Raw genomic sequence first — 21089 nt, 5'->3', positions numbered from 1 at the left:
TTAGGTCTATAGGTGGACGCCTTTTCGAAATGTCGCCATTAGGGTGGGCCAGGGGTGACTCTAGAATGTGTTTGTACGATATGGGTATCAAACGAAAGGTGTTACTGAGCATTTTAAGAGGGAGTGGGCATTAGGTCCATAGGTGGACGCCTTTTCGAGATATCGGCATTAGGGTGGGCCAGGGGTGACTCTGGAATGTGTTTGTAAGATATGGGTATCAAATGAAAGGTGGTAATGAGTATTTTAAAAGGGAGTAATCCTTAGTTCTATAGGTGGACGCCTTTTCGAGATATCGCCATTAGGGTGGGCCAGGGGTGACTCTAGAATGTTTTTACGATATGGGTATCAAACGAAAGGTGTTACTGAGCATTTTAAGAGGGAGTGGGCATTAGGTCTATAGGTGCACGCCTTTTCGAGATATCGCCATTAGGGTGGGCCAGGGTTGACTCTCGAATTTGTTTGTACGATATGGATATCAAATTAAAGGTATTAATGAGGGTTTTAAAAGCGAGTGGTACTTAGATGTATATGTGAAGGCGTTCTCGCGATATCGACCAAATGTGGATCAGGTGATCCAGAAAATCATCTGTCGGGTACTGCTAATTTATTTATATATTCAATAACACTAACAGTATTCCTGCCAAGATTCCAAGGGCTGTTGATTTCGCCTTGTAGAACTTTTTCATTTTCTTCTACTTAATATGGTAGGTGTCACACCCATTTTACAAAGTTTTTTCCAAAGTTATATTTTGCGTCAATAAACCAATCCAGTTACCATGTTTCATCCCTTTTTTCGTATTTGGTATAGAATTATGGCATTTTTTTAATTTTTCGTAATTTTCGATATCGATAAAGTGGGCGTGGTTATGGTCGGATTTCGGCCATTTTTTATACCAAAATAAAGTGAGTTCAGATAAGTACGTGGGCTAAGTTTAGTAAAAATATATCGGTTTTTGCTCAAGTTATTGTGTTAACGGCCGAGCGGAAGGACAGACGGTGGACTGTGTATAAAAACTGGGCGTGGCTTCCACCGATTTCGCCCATTTTCACAGAGAACAGTTAACGTCATAGAATCTATGCTCCTACCAAATTCCAAAAGGATTGGTAAATTTTTGTTCGACTTATGGCATTAAAAGTATTCTAGACACACTAAATGAAAATGGGCGGAGCCACGCCCATTTTGAAATTTTCTTTTATTTTTGTATTTTGTTGCATCATATCATTACTGGAGTTGAATTTTGACTTAATTTATTTATATACAGTAAAGATATTAAATTTTTTGTTAAAATTTGAATTTAAAAAAATTTTTTTTTTAAAAAGTGGGCGTGTTCTTCATCCAATTTTGCTAATTTTTATTTAGCACATATATAGTAATAGTAGTAACGTTCCTGCCAAATTTCATCATGATATCTTCAACCACTGCCAAATTGCAGCTTGCAAAACTTTTAAATTACCTTCTTGTAAAAGTGGGCGGTGCCACGCCCATTGTCCAAAATCTTACTAATTTTCTATTCTGCGTCATAACGTCAACCCATCTACCAAGTTTGATCGCTTTAGCCGCCTTTGGCAATGAATTATCGCATTTTTTCGGTTTTTCGAAATTTTCGATATCGAAAAAGTGGGCGTGGTTATAGTCCGATATCGTTCATTTTAAATAGCGATCTGAGATGAGTGCTCAGGAACCTACATACCAAATTTCATCAAGATACCTCAAAATTTACTCAAGTTATCGTGTTAACGGACGGACGGACGGACGGACGGACATGGCTCAATCAAATTTTTTTTGGATCCTGATTATTTTGATATATGGAAGTCTATATCTATCTCGATTCCTTTATATATGTACAACCAACCGTTATCCAATCAAACTTAATATACTCTGTGAGCTCTGCTCAACTGAGTATAATGAAATATAATTCTATGATGATTCATAACTTCACGGAATACTTCCGTCATATATAAAGCTACAGCTAAAATTGTATATAATCATCTTCGTAAGGTTGACTTAAAAACTGTATTTAAATATCTTGAAAAAAAGAGCTTGACAAAGCCTACTAAGGCAGCTCGAATCTTTTGAAAATCTTTGGATCTACTTCAAAAACGGTTGAATATATTTTATTATAACCATCTTTCATTTTCCAAATAGAATTGCCCTAGACAAGAATCACAAAATCACACATATAGTACAAACATACAAATTTGAGATCTGCAGCATCTACCGCCTTTCCCCATGTATTTGGCGCTTAAAAAATGTACATTCATGAAAAATGTATATTCATGAAAATGCGTTTACACTCAAATTTAAGATATCTATTAATGGAGTGGGGACGATTGACATAGCTGTTTCCCGACCTGTTTTCATATCAAGCTCAAATTTTAAGCATTAAAAGAGCCATAAAGCTATGTGGTTGTCACCCGATCGAAAACCACGGCACAGAGTATAGGAAAAATTTAAAAGGGTACCTTCAAATATCTGTCAGAACGAAAAGGGCGACCTGGTAACCAATTTTCAGACGCAGAATTGAAGCACCCAGCGAAGGTGATAACGTTTCACCCGCTCTTCACAATAATTGCTATTTGAGCATTTCACGATTGGTACGAGACAAATCGTACATATTTTTTTTTTTTTTTTCATTTTTAGACCTTAACTAAAGAAAAACTACGGGATTCCAGTCAATCAGGCGAAATTTCAGCGAAAAAATTAAGATTAAAAAAACAAACTAAATTTGCTCTTAGTAGTATCAAGGTTTCTTAAAATTTAAATATGATAATATTATTCGAAAAAACAAATTGTGTTTAACAATAAATTTATTTTTTTCGGTACACGTGTGAAATTCAGTAATACTTTAGCTTGGGGAATAGTGGATCGGCCACTGAGATCAGGGCATTTTTTAAGTAATACGAACGTGGCCAAATGGCCACGTAGTAGTCCGCCGTGGCCACGTAGTAATCATAATCTGGCCACAACTAAATTTCGAAAATGCGTGAACAACACCTAACTGAAATAATGTCAGAAATTTTCTGAACATACAAGATTTCCCCAAAATGTCAAAAAATATGTAACTTGCTAATTCTAATGAAGTTTTTTGGTGCTAATCGAAGAAATTTATCAACGAATGAATGATAGTTCATCAAATATACTGTCAATGAGGATTTATATGGAAAAGAACATAGGTACTCACGACTTCCGTGACATATATAAATTCTGCACGTGCTCGAGGATTTTTGTCAGCATATAATAAAAAATTGTTGGGCAAGTATATAATAAATTGTGTATGAAAAATAACTATTCCTGGGATTACTTGTTTTATTGCAAATGTTTTGGTATGAGTGAGTCGCAACCACGGTTGCCACAGCATTACGATACAATACCCTGCTAGACACCTGCTAGTCAATTGATTAATCAACTGACTGGCATGGCTGCTATTTACATCATGATTTACCATCATTTTCTTAATGGCAATATTCAAAAGCTGACCGGTATGGTCGTCATGTCTAGCAGGGTACAGTAGTTGGCAGCACATGTCATATGTTGAAAAGGCGCATTGATTCAGATATCAAATAAAATACGCGTCTTTTCAAAATCGACGTTACGAAAAAAAAATTCTTTTGCATTAAATGCATAAAATTGCTACACTAACACTATATGTAGAATAAGAGCTTTAATTTGCTCCAAACCAATCTTCCTCGTTCACGTGTATAAATTTCATAAAATCTCCTATAAAAAAGACTCGGAAGACTTTCTCTTTTCGTCCTTCGTTTCAACTGGTTCCCGTTCTACGCGTTTCTCTTACACTACACTAGGTTCTGAGTCAACATATAATGTTTTCAGACTCGCGCATGTATGTCGTTAGAGTAGTGGGTGTTCGAGGAGATATTTTTCTTTTGGCCACCTAGTGAAAAATTCTTAAAAAATGCCCTGACTGAGATCAGCAGTCAGTTTTCGTCAGTGTGCTTCTATTTTATTTATTTATTATTTCTAGGCCTGGAAGCACTGCGACCTTTGTGCAGATCTATTGTGCATGACTCTTCAGCCTAATTTTATACCTGGAGGCTTTTGATGTATCTAAGTACCTCTTCAGGCTTTTTACTCCATATCACATAGGGAATAAGAGTCACACCACCTAGATGGAAGAGTCTCTGCCTAGCCAGAGCAACGCATTCGCAGAGAATGTGATTTGGCGTTTCATCATCCAGCTCACAGAAACGACAAATTTGGGTATCGGATAGATGTAACTTACTTAGGTGATATCGTACACCACAGTGTCCCGTATAGTACCCAGTGAGAGTTCTTAGGTCCTCACTGCTTAGATTAATGAGTTTGGCTAATACTTTCGTTGCCGGAAGTATAAACAGTTTGGCCTGTCTTTGCCGTAGGCAGTCAATCCAGTGACGTCCTAGTTGTTTAGTTTTCCAGTTACTTATAGTTTCCCTGGTTTGTGCTTTTGTAAGTCCACAAAAGGGCTCTGGACCATAGAATGCTGTAGTGTGCTTCTAAGAATCGAAAAAAATTTATGTTGAGATAAACGACACCCCATTTCATTTGGCTTATTTGAAAATAAAAAATAAATAAATAAATAACTGTAAGGCGCGATAACCTCCGAAGAGATCTAAGGCCGAGCTTCTCTTCCAATTTGCGTCGTGCTCCTCTTGATTTTCCCTACAAATTGGCCGGAGGGACCTACATGTTTTATGCCGACTCCGAACGGCATCTGCAAGGCAGATGAGTTTTCACTGAGAGCTTTTCATGGCAGAAATACACCCGGAGCGCTTGCAAACACTGCCGAGGGGCGAGCCCGCTTAGAAAAATTTTCTTCTAATTGAAAAACCTTATTTCTAAAATTTTGATGTTGGTTTGCCCGGGGTGTGAACCCAGGGCATACGGTGTGGTAGGCGGAACACGCTACCAACACACCACGGTGGCCGCCATATTTGAAAATAACTTGCGGTTAAATCGTAGTTAGCTTCTTTTTCTGCAGGGAACGAAGTGACAAAACATTTTCTTCCTTTTGAATAATTTTTTGTTTGAAACTTTTTTTTGCATCAGTTCATTCATTTGCCAATTGTACCCCTGGTCCACATTTTGCCCCATATCTCTCAATGTGAGATATCAAAAAAAAATTCACTATGCATTGAAGCTCTCATCATTGTATGAACACATTCAAAATTTGTCAGGGTTCATATTTTGGATGGCAGGACCTCAGTCACAAATCCGGTAAAAATGTGCGTATAGAACGGTAAAAGTTGGATTGAACGGTAAAAGTTGGACAGATAGTCAAACACTCTAAAATCTTTTGCCTTGGGTTTCTTTAATAACTTCAATTTCAGACATCGACAATTATTTCACAGCAAAAAATTTAACATATTTGCAAAGCTCCCCTGATTTTGTACGAGTTTTAGAATTTTTTGTTTGCAAATAAGTTTGACCTTTTAGTTTTTTTTTTTAAGTTACTAAACAGCGTTCTCTTGTTCATAGTTTTCTTATAAAAACCATTACTACATTTTGCCAATAAGACACAGATTTGCATGTATGGATATTGGATATTGCCTAACCTAAATTTGTATGTACCAAACCGGTATAAAACTAAAATTTACTAAGAAGATCTATTTTGCATTAATTGGAAATACACTAAAAAGTTAAACAAAAAGATTTAATGTATTTAATAAGCGAGCTTTGCTCAAAATGCTTTATACAACGGTTTTTATACTCAGTTGAGCAGAGCTCACAGAGTATATTAACTTTGATTGGATAACGGTTGGTTGTAAAGGTATAAAGGAATCGAGATAGATATAGACTTCCATATATCAAAATCATGAGGATCGAAAAAAAATTTGATTGATCCATGTCCGTCCGTCCGTCCGTCCGTTAACACGATAACTTGAGTAAATTTTGAGGTATCTTGATGAAATTTTGTATGTAGGTTCCTGAGCACTCATCTCAGATCGCTATTAAAATGAACAATATCGGACTATAACCACGCCCACTTTTTCGATATCGAAAATTTCGAAAAACAGAAAAAGTGCGATAATTCATTACCAAAGACGGATAAAGCGATGAAACTTGGTAGGTGAGTTGAACTTATGACGTAGAATAGAAAGTTAGTAAAATTTTGGACAATGGGCGTGGCACCGCCCACTTTTAAAAGAAGGTAATTTAAAATTTTACAAGCTGTAATTTGGCAGTCGTTGAAGATATCATGATGAAATTTGGCAGGAACGTTACTCCTAATAATATATGTATGCTTAATAAAAATTTGCAAAATCGGAGAACGACCACGCCCACTTTAAAAAAAATTTTTTTTTAAGTCAAATTTTAACAAAAAATTTAATATCTTTACAGTATATAAGTAAATTATGTCAACATTCAACTCCAGTAATGCTATGGTGCAACAAAATGCAAGAATAAAAGAAAATTTCAAAATGGGCGTGGCTCCGCCCTGTTTCATTTAATTTATCTATGATACATTTAATGTCATAAGTCGAACAAACATTTACCAATCCTTGTGAAATTTGGTAGGGGCTTAGATTCTGGGACGATAACTTATTTCTGTGGAAAAGGGCGAAATCGGTTTAAGCCACACCCAGTTTTTATACACAGTCGCCCGCCTGTCCTTCCGCTCGGCCCTTAACACGATAACTTGAGCAAAAATCGATATATCTTTACCAAACTCAGTTCACGTACTTATCTGAACTCACTTTGTATTGGTATACAAAATGGCCGAAATCCGACTATGACCACGCCCACTTTTTCGATATCGAAAATTAGGAAAAATTAAAAAAATGCCATAATTCTATACCAAATACGAAAAAAGGGATGAAACATGGTAATTGGATTGGTTTATTGACGCAAAATATAACTTTAGAAAAAACTTTGTAAAATGGGTGTGACACCTACCTATTAAGTAGAAGAAAATGAAAAAGTTCTGCAGTGCGAAATAAAAAAACCCTTGAAATCTTGGCAGGTATTACATATATAAATAAATTAGCGGTATCCAACAGATAATGTTCTGGGTCACCCTGGTCCACATTTTGGTCGATATCTGGAAAACGCCTTCACATATACAACTACCACCACTCCCTTTTAAAACTCTCATTAACACCTTTCATTTGATACCCATATCGTACAAACAAAGTCAAGAGTCACCCCTGGTCCACTTTTACGGCGATATCTCGAAAAGACGTCCAACTATAGAACTAAGGCCCACTCCCTTTTAAAATACTCATTAACACCTTTCGTTTGATACCCATATTGTACAAACGCATTCTGGAGTCACCCCTGGTCCACCTTTATGCCGATATCTCGAAATGGCGACCACCTATACAACTACAACCACTCCCTTTTAAAACCCTCATTAATACCTTTAATTTGATACCCGTATCGTACAAACACATTCTAGAGTCACCCCTGGTCCACCTTTATAGCGATATCTCGAAAAGGCGTCCACCTATAGAACTAAACCCCACGCCCTTTTGAAATACTCATTAACACCTTTCATTTGATACCCATATTGTACAACCGCATTCTAGAGTCACCCTGGTCCACCTTTATTGCGATATCTCGGAAAGGCGTCCACCTATAAAACTAAGGCCCACGCCCTTTTAAAATACTCGTTAACACCTTTCGTTTGATACCCATATTGTACAAACGCATTCTAGAGTCACCCCTGGTCCATTTTTATGGCGATATCTCGAAAAGGCGGCCACCTATCCAACTACCACAACTCCCTTTTAAAACCCTCATTAATACCTTTAATTTGATACCCATATAGTACAAACACATTCTAGAGTCACCCCTGGTTCACCTTTATCGTGATATCTCGAAAAGGCGTCCACCTATAGAACTAAACCCCACGCCATTTTGAAATACTCATTAACACCTTTCGGTTGATACCCATATTGTAAAAACGCATTCTAGAGTCACCCCTGGTCCACCTTTATGGCGATATCTCGAAAAGGCGTCTACCTATAGAACTAAACCCCACGCCCTTTTGAAATACGCATTAACACCTTTCGTTTGATACCCATATTGTACAAACGCATTCTAGAGTCACCCCTGGTCCACCTTTTAGGCGATATCTCGAAAAGGCGTCCACCTATAGATTTAAGGCCACGCCCTTTTAAAATACTCATTATCACCTTTCGTTTGATACCCATATTGTACAAACGCATTCTAGAGTCACCCCTGGTCCATTTTTATGGCGATATCTCGAAAAGGCGGCCACCTATACAACTACCACCACTCCCTTTTAAAACCCTCATTAATACCTTTAATATGATACCCATATCGTACAAACACATTCCAGAGTCACCCCTGGTCCATCTTTATGGCGATATCTCGAAAAGGCGTCCACCTATAGAACTAAGGCCCACGCCCTTTTGAAATACTCATTAACACCTTTCGTTTGATACCCATATTGTACAAACGCATTCTAGAGTCACCCTTGGTCCACCTTTATGGCGATATCTCGAAAAGGCGTCTACCTATAGAACTAAACCCCACGCCCTTTTGAAATACGCATTAACACCTTTCGTTTGATACCCATATTGTACAAACGCATTCTAGAGTCACCCCTGGTCCACCTTTATGGCGATATCTCGAAAAGGCGTCTACCTATAGAACTAAACCCCACGCCCTTTTGAAATACGCATTAACACCTTTCGTTTGATACCCATATTGTACAAACGCATTCTAGAGTCACCCCTGGTCCACCTTTTAGGCGATATCTCGAAAAGGCGTCCACCTATAGATTTAAGGCCACGCCCTTTTAAAATACTCATTATCACCTTTCGTTTGATACCCATATTGTACAAACGCATTCTAGAGTCACCCCTGGTCCATTTTTATGGCGATATCTCGAAAAGGCGGCCACCTATACAACTACCACCACTCCCTTTTAAAACCCTCATTAATACCTTTAATATGATACCCATATCGTACAAACACATTCCAGAGTCACCCCTGGTCCATCTTTATGGCGATATCTCGAAAAGGCGTCCACCTATAGAACTAAGGCCCACGCCCTTTTGAAATACGCATTAACACCTTTCGTTTGATACCCATATTGTACAAACGCATTCTAGAGTCACCCCTGGTCCACCTTTATGGCGATATCTCGAAAAGGCGTCTACCTATAGAACTAAACCCCACGCCCTTTTGAAATACGCATTAACACCTTTCGTTTGATACCCATATTGTACAAACGCATTCTAGAGTCACCCCTGGTCCACCTTTTAGGCGATATCTCGAAAAGGCGTCCACCTATAGATTTAAGGCCACGCCCTTTTAAAATACTCATTATCACCTTTCGTTTGATACCCATATTGTACAAACGCATTCTAGAGTCACCCCTGGTCCATTTTTATGGCGATATCTCGAAAAGGCGGCCACCTATACAACTACCACCACTCCCTTTTAAAACCCTCATTAATACCTTTAATATGATACCCATATCGTACAAACACATTCCAGAGTCACCCCTGGTCCATCTTTATGGCGATATCTCGAAAAGGCGTCCACCTATAGAACTAAGGCCCACGCCCTTTTGAAATACTCATTAACACCTTTCGTTTGATACCCATATTGTACAAACGCATTCTAGAGTCACCCCTGGTCCACCTTTTAGGCGATATCTCGAAAAGGCGTCCACCTATAGATTTAAGGCCACGCCCTTTTAAAATACTCATTATCACCTTTCGTTTGATACCCATATTGTACAAACGCATTCTAGAGTCACCCCTGGTCCATTTTTATGCCGATATCTCGAAAAGGCGGCCACCTGTACAACTACCACCACTCCCTTTTAAAACCCTCATGAATACCTTTAATTTGATACACATATCGTACAAACACATTCGAATGTCACCCCTGGTCCACCTTTATGGCGATATCTCGAAAAGGCGTCCACCTATACAACTACCACCACTCCCTTTTAAAACCCTCATTAATACCTTTAATATTATAGATTAGAGAAAAATTGCAAAGATTACAAAAGGCGATGGTTAGAATTTTTCTCTAATATCAATAACAAAAACCATTGTATAAAGCAATATGAGCAAAGCTCGCTAATTTAATACATATGATATGATAGTAACAGCGGAAGTATTAAAAAAAACAAATACTGTAAAAATCCGAACAAATTTTACTAAGCTTTCATAAGCGCGCCTAAAATCATAAAAAAACAACATACAGAGTGTATGTGCCTAAATGGTGAATAAAAGGAATAGAAACTAAAAGGCAATTCTTAGAGACCAATTGTACAGCTAGCAACGGGACATTCATATAGCTGAGTAGCTAAAGGCATCTCCCTTTGCACTGATATGAATGTTGGAGGTTCGAGTTCAATGCTCACCTCCCGAAAAGCTAGCTGATGAAGAAGTAAAATTCAGAAACATGTCCTAGTAACCATCGCCGCTTGTAATCTTTACAATTTTTCTCTAATATCAATAACAAAAAGATTTTACTTACGAAATTATTATTACATTATTATTTGTTGTTTTTCGGCTTTCAATATTTAAATTATTCAATTTTTCGAGCTCAAGGCCACGCATAAATAAAAACCAAATATTTTATACGTTTCAATAAATATATTTGTTTAATAATTGATCGATATTTCGACTTCAATCTGAGATCATCCTCAGGACTAAAAAGATTAAAAACAAGAAAAACATCAAAAAGTGCATTTTACATACATCACTATAACACAACTTACACTCTTGGCTGTGCCTGATCGACTAATTATAAAAGATTACATATGAAACGAATATAAACAACATAATGTAAACAAATAAATACCGTAAATGTAAACAAATTTTGACAAAAACAACCATGTACAAATTTTTCCAACTGTACGTCGCGCTCAGCATACATATATATGTACATATATCAGCTACAGGTAAACTGTTGTTGTCTAACATTATAATAAAAATATTGGTGGGACATTAGACTAACAAATTACTCTCAAAGGGCTTTTTTGTTTCTGCTTATTAGCTGCCTATAGGCCGATGCACAATTTTCCGTGTCCGTTTTAAATTTATCCTTTTGTCGCTCTCTATATTGATAATATGAAGCTTTTCAAGTATGTATCTCTTATTATATTGCTTCTCTTGTAGCAAAATTTTCACACTTTCAAAATCTGGACAATGTCCCGTTACGCTACAATGGTGTGTTAAGGCTGTTTTGTTATCGTTCAAATTATTTCTGTTTTTTATATTCGACTTGTGTCCGGAAATCCTTGTCTTAAGCATAGATTTAGTTGTCCCACATATACTTTGTTGCATAAGTGGGACCCGTCACCATTGCGATTAATTTACAGTTGGAGAAACTTGTACATGGTTGTTTTTGTCAAAATTTGTTTACATTTACGGTATTTATTTTTTTACATGATGTTTATATTCGTTTCATATGTAATCTTTTAAAATTAGTCGATCAGGCACAGCCAAGAGTGTAAGTTTTGTTATAGTGATGTATGTAAAATGCACTTTTTGATGTTTTTATTGTTTTTAATCTTTTTAGTCCTGATGATGATCTCAGATTGAGGTAGAAATATCGATCAATTATTAAACAAATATATTTATTGAAACATATAAAATATTTGGTTTTTATTTATGCGTGGCCTTGAGCTCGAAAAATTGAATAATTATTATATTATGTTTTTAGTCGTTACGTAAATTTTGACATTTTCCATTTCATGTTGAACATCCTATATAAATTTATAATTGGACTGAAAAACGGAGGTTTTTTCCAGACAGGCCCCGGAAATTTTTTTGCTCCACCCTTCAAAATTTAGGTCTGACCGCGCTCATGTGTGTTTGCATGTTTCACTAACCTTCAGTGGGTTAGGGGGCTTAGAATATACCCGCGCAGGCATGCCTGTCGTAAGAGGCGCCTAAAATACCCAAATGATTCAAAAGAGTGTGTAGCGCAACCCTTTTACAGGGATGCCATTCAACGCTTCTCCAACCCGATTATTAATATAACCTACCCGTGGCGAAACCTGTTTCTTTAGAGTCTCTGGCGACCCCAAGTCCCTTATGGGACTAGGCGATGGGAGCGGAATGGCAGATAAAGTTCAATGTGGTACCTTAATGGTGCTTTTATTGTAACGTATCCGGCAAATGACATTGATAGTGGGGAGTGTCTTTGTAGCTACAATAACAACAACAACAGTACATTTCACTAAGCTCAAAAGCTATCACGCGCGTGCGTAGGGGCGAGAAAACTTTGTGCAAAAAAACCAATTTCGGTATCTTAAGTCGCTCTTAATATTTTAAAACTCTGACCATAATCTCAGCTGCCAGGTATAGTGATTCTTCTGCACGTCTTCATGTTTATTAAAAGATCTCATAAAATCAAAACTTAGAGCTGCATCTGTAAGTGACAAAACGTACGATATATAGAATTGCAATTTCCAGGAAGTAACACCATTTTGCCATTGAATTTTTGTCCCACCCAAAATTTTAAGTGTATATTTACCACAAATTGGTATGCTATAGTTCATTCACGCACCATAAATACATATGTACATATGTATTGATAACTTTTGGGAATATAACAAAAGCAACAAAATTAGTTTTGTAACCATTTGAGAATATGTAAATGTAGAATTACGCACATATATTTCCCCTATGACTAATAAAACCACAAAACTACAAAAAAAAGTATCTTTTATGTGGGTGCAGTTGAGTATGCAGTGGTCTAACCGGTATTTATGGCTTAAGATTGTTCAATTAATTATTGCATTTTACTACACTCAAACATATTATTTGATAGATTACAAGTACGCTTTTGTCTTCGACTTATTTCCCATAACGGTCTAAAGATACTTTTGTATTTATGCAAGTAGGTACATTAGAGTGACCCTCCGCGGTAAACAAAAGTTATATAAACATTTATTCCGAACGTTATCGGTAAATTTGTTATCGGAGTATTATGTAACCGAAAATCGTTGCCAGCTCATGTAACCGCGATTCTGGCCTACACGATTGTACTGCCAAAAAGCAAAGAAGAGTAATTTAGAATAAAATTAAAATTTTACCTAAATTTTGTGTTAAAACTTAGTAATATTGTTTAGAAATACTCGAACATTAACATGGATTCATTTCGTTGTTTTGTTTTTTTTTTTGTTCAAACAAATATTTAGCAAATACATACGTGCAATTTCGCATGGCCACAAGACGTAACCACCTTTTTCATTGGCATCCAGAATACGAAAAGTTGTTTTCATTTTCGAAACCGGTAACCGTAACACCCACTCACTATACGAAAAGCTTATATTTCCTAGATCTAACCGTTTAAAAAATCTGATTGTTCCAAATTTCAACTTTGTACCATCAACTCGACTATTTTTTATCAACACTATACCACTTGGAACTCCATTCCAGCTACTGTAAGCAAGTATATACATCGAAGACACTATGGATAAATTGTTTATAATTTTTTTTCATCATAATGGACCTGAATTAACCACCTACTGTAATATTTATATATCTTGTTATTTATTTCAAGTAAGTGGTTTATTTTGCTATATTTGCTAATTTTTCTTTTTTTTAGTTCTTTCCTTGTTTTATAGATAAAGTTATATCATGTGCTTCTTCTTCTTTGAAGACTGTTAATATTAAGATTTAAATTCTATTGTTCCTGTTTTCTTAAATATTTATAAAAAATTTCATGCAATAATGACTTGTACTATAAAAGGCCACAAGATGGTTTTATTGTATTAATAATTCCCAAATAAATGAAATGAAATAACTCTTGCCAATATGTGTAAATTTGGACTGAACAGGCATTCGAAAAGTAAAGTCCTCTATGGGCGAACACAAACACGCTCTACAGGTCGCTCATCATACTGATGTATGGCTCAAAATCATGGACGGCATCGAAAGAAAACTACATGGCCCTTGGAGTGTTCGAGAGAAAAGTCCGAAATTCCGACGCCTGTTTTCCTCTATCGTTCAACACTATTGAAATCTTACTTTTCTTGAACTTTCTTTAGATGATTTAGGTGACAGTATTTAAATGATCGTGACTATTAAGCCGCGCGACCCATGCTACAACAACATTAGCTAGAGCTCACGATATCCGGAAATTGTTTCAGAATCATGCCGAAAATAATGCATTTTATAATCTGACATTTTCGATATATCTAGGGCCTCAAACCATTTGACCCATATATATTAAATGTAAATGGCCTAGGCCAAATATACTGACATTAGAGAGAAAATAGCATAACATGTCTTGATGAGTCATCACTTTAAGAAAATGAATAATTCAAAAGCAAAAACTACTGAAAACTGAAATACGAACGAGCGAATAACCCAAAAGTTCTTTCAATGTGAATCAATACGAATTCAGTTACAGGTGTAGTTATACCATCAGCTGATTGCTTCTTTTTGATATTTCCCATACAACGCCTTGATACAACAATACATATCGTCGCCAGCTTGCCAGAAGCATGAATGTGCCAAAATGAAAATCTTGGGAAATCGAGTTTCAAAGTTTATTGCTCTCTCAAAATTAGAAGAATTGGTTTCTAGTGTAAAAATGTACTTATATATTATACTCACACTATGCTCTTTTAACTGAGATAATTGTTTTGGCGGCCACCGTGGTGTGATGGTAGCGTGCTCCGCCTATCACACCGTATGCCCTGGGTTCAACTCCCGGGCAAAGCAACATCAAAATTTTAGAAATAAGATTTTTCAATTAGAAGAAAATTTTTCTAAGCGGGGTCGCCCCTTGGCAGTGTCTGGCAAGCGCTCCGATTGTATTTCTGCCATGAAAAGCTCTCAGTGAAAACTCATCTGCCTTGCAGATGCCGTTCGGAGTCGGCATAAAACATGTAGGTCCCGTCCGGCCAATTTGTAGGGAAAAATCAAGAGGAGCACGACGCAAATTGGAAGAGAAGCTCGGCCTTAGATCTCTTCGGAGGTTATCGCGCCTTACATTTATTTTTTTATAATTGTTTTGCTCGCATCCCTTCTATTCTTCGAGATTTAGCATATTCATTTTTCTGCCACAACAAAAATTTAAAAAACTGATATATTGTTTGTTAACATATCTATACAAAAAACTTAAAAGTAGTCGGATCAGGTTAATCTGCTCATGCTTTCTATGCATTTTTATGCGCTGAATGTGAATGAGCTATAAGATTTGGCCCAACTGGTCATGGTATGGCCTTAACCTCAAAAGACGTAAAAAATCATTACAGATTGATTTTTAAATAACGTTAGGGCCAAGCCAAGACTTGTTAGGCCAATTCCGTTGGCGGATTCGGATTCGGAGCATCACAGTACTTGGGAAAACATCCGCGGCTTTGACTTATCGAAAATATGTATGTAAATGAAAAAAGTAACACATTCAATTAAATTTCATATACACTAATGTGTTTTTATTTAAGATATTATTGCAAATAAGAACTAGTTCTTATGCTCAATTGAATCAGAATCTTCTGAAATGTCGGGCTCGGGAAAAGCGTTGCCCTCAAGATTTTTATAAAAAGAATGATATTATTTTGGTATAACCAGTTTTTCACACAATTTTTCCAAGTATTTTAGTTTTGATCCGGGAAGAGGCAACGGCTTCGAATAAACCGGTTTGCCTTCTATTAAACAACTATTTTTTTTAGGATATTAAGCTATTAAAAATTCTTCATCGGTATAATTTTTTTGAAGAATACCAGGCACGTATACCCGAACGATTGAACATACGAATATGTGCTGTTCTTATTTTTTTCAAAAATTGTAAAAATTGTTTAGCCATATCAACGAATGTGTCACACAATGTGCCACATTCATTTTTCTGGCTCAACTTTGTGTGATTGAATTACACATTCGTGAAAATGGCATTGCAAATTATTGGGGTTTCCATGTACGTAGGAAGCTCTAGATTTAAGTAGAACCTAGAGAATCTAAAGGGTAATCCAAAGAGGCCTCTAACACAAACTCGGAAAAATTGCACATGCACATGCTTCTGGCTAGCGGCCTTGATATAAATATGTTTTTGGGAAATATTTCAATGATAGAAAGGCATTAATTATTTGCGACTCATAACTGATGAAATAGAAACAAATGTATCATGAGTTTTGCTGAACTCAATAAAAAAAAGATATATTCTATATACGATATATACTTAAGGGCCGCTGAATAAACAAAAACTGTAGATATTGAGCCTTGGGTACGAAATGCTATAGAAATAAACCAACATTTTTTTAGGTATTCATAAACCGCACACCTCAGTATTTTCTTAATAATCTTGAGTAATACTGTTTATATAATTCCGGTAGAAAAATTAAATTCAATTTTTAGTGATTTTTTAGTGAGACGTCCTAATGCAGACCGGACGAGAGGGGGAATGAGGGGGGAATTTACACCGGGCCCAGGCTTTGGAGGGGCCCGGGAATCTCAAAATGCCATCCAAGCTTTTTGCTTACAGAAAATAAACAAACCACACTTTTAATCACCTTTCGTAGATAGCAATCATTTTAAATTTCAAAAAATTTTATAAATCTCTTAACGTGCCTGCACCCCGCATAAGGTGTTGTTGGTTTTCGGCGTCGACTTTGTAGCATACAGGCCTGTTCTGAATTCCGATTCCGATCAATTTTTTCGGAATCGAAATGGATTGGTGTTCTCAATTTCGATTCCGACCAAAAATTATCGGTTTGAAAAGTATTGCCTCTGAGCAGTCGGAATGAAAATTAATTGGCAGATTATACACAAATGTTGCGATATTTGTCTTTCAAATAATTTTTTTTAAATTCTTCATTTTATTTGGAAGAGTTGTGTGTATTTTTTTGTTTAAATTTGAGTTAAATTGGCATAATAAATCTTCCTTTAAAAACTTCTATCAAGAAATCTATTAGGCAAACTAATCGATGCTGATCGAAATGAAGTCGACCTGTTCTGAATTCCGATCCAGAGCATTTTTTCAAAAACCATATCTGCAGGCATTTTTTAATTAAAATAAAATTTTATGATACTTAAACCAAAACACATAAACAAAAACAGCTGATTAAACTGGTTACCGAATCGGAATGAAAACGATTCGAAATCGACTTCGAATCGATTTTTTACAATCGGAATTGAGAACACCAAATAGAAATCGAGTCGAAATCAATGTCGTTTTACTTTTCATTCCGAGTCGGAATTCAGAACAGGCCTGATAAAGTTCAATTCGTTTTCTGCTGCAGCAGAAAAATTCGGAAGGATGCAAATTCTTATACAGCGTGATATGTACATGTATGTAAACAGCGATACGCCGAAAACAAACGAAACTTGCGAAGCTAAAATTTTGCTTTGTTGCTTCGTAAAGTTGAATTCGATTGCTGTTGCACTTAGGAAGAGTATACTACGATCGATATCGAAGTTATAAACTTAGGAAGTTTGATCTCTGATTTAAATCTGATCAGAAATCAATGGGAAAACATTTTATGCGAATGCAAAACAGTCGCCACTGGATTGGGAATCTCACCAAAGTTTCCTGACGTTCGAAAAATGAATCGTAAAAGACGTTTTTATGAATGTGAAGAGAGCGAGACGATCAACGACGATCACGGAACTAATTTCAAAAACAATACCTTTAGTGATGATAGTTGATTCTGTTATTGCAGGTATTACCGAACGATTTGCTATCATGAAAAATTTGAAGAACACCTTTTCTTTTTTGTGGCAATTTGGATACATCGATGAGGTTTCAATATGATAAAATGCTGTTCAATTTGTCAGCAAATACAATTCAGACGTTTCCGAGAGTTTAGGAGATGAATTGATCCACTTGAAGCACATTTACTCAGCAAATTTTAACGAAAATCTGTGACCATTTGAATTGTTGAATGATATCTGTGTTCTAAATCTAGCTACAATTTTTCCTAACATTTGTGTTGCTCTACGTATTTTTTCCACCATACCTGTTACAGTAGCTAGTGCTTAACGTTCCTTCAGCTGTATTGAACCACCAACAGCGAGACAGTTGGATTTTGACCCTATCATAGATAATTTCGCAGCTGTTAAGGCCAGGAAAGCCCAGTTGTGTTAATTAAACTCTTTTAATATACCAAATTACTACCAAAAATATTTGTATTGCAATTTAAAGAAATTTATTTCATACAATTAATGCAATATTTAAATAAAACTCTGTAAGTAATAAACTGTACTTATTTTTTCATTTTCCACACCTCTATTCACCGATTTTTTAAGTGTAATATTTCTCGCAATCAATACAATGATTTATTTTCTATCCATCGATTTTTCGATAGGATTTGGGCTGAGGAAAAAAAGTTCCACTACGCATACCTAAAAAAAAAAAATTTCGAGCCTGCGAAATATCATTTTTTTTTTTTCTTTTTTCGACTTTGATTTTTAAGGTTTTCTCATGATCTATTAAAAAATTTTCATATGATTGTAAAATTTTCATGTATACCCTGTCCGACCCAAAAGTGTCCGCTGAAAACGTTGGCGATAACAGTTTTTAAAAAAAAAAATAAATAAACCAGTTATCGCCAACGTTTTTAGCAGATATTTTTGGGTCGGACAGGGTATACATATGACAATTTTTTTAGTAGCTCATGAAAAAAACCTTAAAAATCAAAGTCGAAAAAAGTAAAAATCTTGAAATTTCGCAGGCTCGAGAATTATTTTTTTTGGTATGCGTAGTGGAACTTTTTTTCCTGAGCCCAAATCCTATCGAAAAATCGATGGCGCTATATCGGTTAACTTTCGTCCATATAAATCGACCCACCCTAATGTATATACAAATGCATATAAATATGTAAAAGATGGTAATTTTGATTTTGAGAATTTGTTCATTTTAGTATGGGGGCCCGGGTTTTCTCTCGGCGGCCCTGTCCTAATGTACATACTTTTGCTAATACAAATGTATAAATGTATTAATAACTTTAAATTGAATATGTTATGACTTTGAAATTGAATCAACAACTGGAAAGTTTGATTTATTAGTATTGTATTTAAATTAAGATTTTAATGCACTTTGTTTAGCACTTTTGTATGCCGTGCTCAATGTCGAATTTGTAACCCTCACAAATGTTTTCAGTCAATGGATTTAAACATTGGCTGATGTACCGAAAAAGGAAGCAGCAAGAATAAGCTGTTGTTTTAGGGCCGAAAATTCACCTTTTGGAAATCTCCTTGCTCAAATTTCAAATAAACATTTTAATGATTAAAAAAAATATGCTGTGCTAAGGATGATGATATTTAGTTAATATCCTATCAATTGCTGGTAATAGCCTTTGCCAAATTGGCTTATAATATTTAGTTTTACAACTTACCATTGAGATCGAAGTAGGCCAGTGATGCTGGTACGCCATCTCTCCAACGTGGTAACGCTATGTACATTCGCGATCGATATACCTCCAGACCGAAGGGTATTACATTATCTGGGCGAAAGTCGTGATTTTCAATTGCATTCCAACGTGCCTCAGCATTGTCGTATTTGAAGTCCATCTCTTTCCATTCGTAGACAACATGTAAGTTATCTTTACAATGAACTGAGGTAGCAAATACTAAAATTGCATATGCCCACAAAACCCCGAGCTTTAAAAACATTACAAGCATTTCTGTTGCTCTTTTTTACTGCATCAACCAGTTTTGTTAAGTTTTTTTTTGTGTTTTGTTCTCAGAAACGAGCTGGGAGTTGGATAAAAAAATGTGAATTTATACGTTTATTAACTTGGGTGTGAACTTGCAAAACCTAGCACTAATATTTTAGGTGCATTGTTTTTTGTTGGTGATGATATTATTGTTGCAGTTGTTCCTCTCCTTCTCCGTAAACTTTTTCTAATTATTAATTTCGTGTGATATTATCTGTAAAAAAATAAAATCTGATCTGGAACTTATAAAAATTATAAAAGTTTGTTTTAATTACATATAAAATTTTAAAATTTTTAGATTTTATGTATGTATAATCTATAAGATCGTCCTAATCGCCCCCTCTCAAGATCTGCAATTTATAATACTTCAGCTGAAATATTTTATGAAATGAATAGTTTAGCTATATATTCATTTCTAAGTTCCATTTGTTTCGCTGTGGGTAAAATCAGCAGAAAAAATGTACCATTCTGGTATTTGAAGAGAGAATTGCGTAATTTTCACTGAAAGTTGGCAGCCTTGGTCACTATTTCATGTTAAACATACTGAATTCATATTACAACTCTGCAACCCACATATTTACTTAATGAGCAACTTTGATTTATTATAAATTTATGTCATTATAATTTATCCTTCATCAATTACTCTTTCACTTTGAATTAAACTGTATTACTGAATAAACGTGTGTCGTTTTACTCTGCTTCTACGGACTTTAAGTAAATACTTATACAACATTTTATGATCACGGTTGCCACACCACATCTTTTTTCTGGACAAAAATTCCTTTTGAAAAAACAAAAGGACCAATATTTTGAAAATGTCACAAAAAATTATTTATATAGGCCTTCGCGAATTTCAGTCCCTATATCGCGTTAGTGAGTTACTATTTGGCAGCAGTAATACCTTCACGCCAGGAAATCTCCATTAGTTTGGGAATTATGACACGCTCTGGCTTAAACTGTACATAATTCTACATAAAGGTAAAAAAATATGTAAAATTAAGTCAACCTATAGTTCTTTGGGCGGCTCTTAGTAGTTGATGGAACCTATCTTCCTCCGGTCCTAAATTCGGTTAATGCAGCAGAAATTCTTTGAAAATCGAGAACTCGTACTTTATGAACAATGTGGAGAGTTGCTTAAATGTGGATAAACTTTTAGTATTTTTCAGCTAAGATAACTAATAAAAATAGTCGTGAATTAGCCTAATTGACACATTTATAATGTTTCAAAACACGGCCCGTAAACACGGAATAATAAGATCCCCTTTCCAACAAGTTATTTAAGGTTCACAATAAGCGTAAATCTTTCATGAAACATAAACTTTCTCATCAAGATCAATAAAAAATGAGGGTTCCCTAAACAAAGTGAACACTTGTTATATTCATCTTATAATTATTTAACCGGAATGTAAGCTTAACTTATTGCTTTTGCTAGTTGAAGACCCTGGCGGCGTCGTGGTGTAGTGGTAGCGTACTCCCCCTACCACACCG

The 21089-nt window shown here is 35.7% G+C and overlaps 1 protein-coding gene across 2 annotated transcripts in view; it reads right to left on the bottom strand.

The window, feature by feature from the left end:
- yellow-b (L-dopachrome tautomerase yellow-b) overlaps positions 1-21089 on the bottom strand; it is a 47139-nt gene that overhangs the window by 10434 nt on the left and 15616 nt on the right. For both annotated transcript variants that reach the window (XM_067766799.1, XM_067766800.1), the window contains exon 2: positions 19281-19815. In XM_067766799.1, the coding sequence (XP_067622900.1) occupies positions 19281-19566 (286 nt within the window). In that variant the 5' untranslated portion in view covers positions 19567-19815. The remainder of the gene's footprint in view (positions 1-19280; positions 19816-21089) is intronic.

Source organism: Eurosta solidaginis, chromosome 2 (assembly GCF_040869045.1).
Source record: "Eurosta solidaginis isolate ZX-2024a chromosome 2, ASM4086904v1, whole genome shotgun sequence".
In the NCBI taxonomy this organism is placed as follows: domain Eukaryota; kingdom Metazoa; phylum Arthropoda; class Insecta; order Diptera; family Tephritidae; genus Eurosta; species Eurosta solidaginis.
This window is presented reverse-complemented; position numbering and strand designations above follow the sequence as displayed.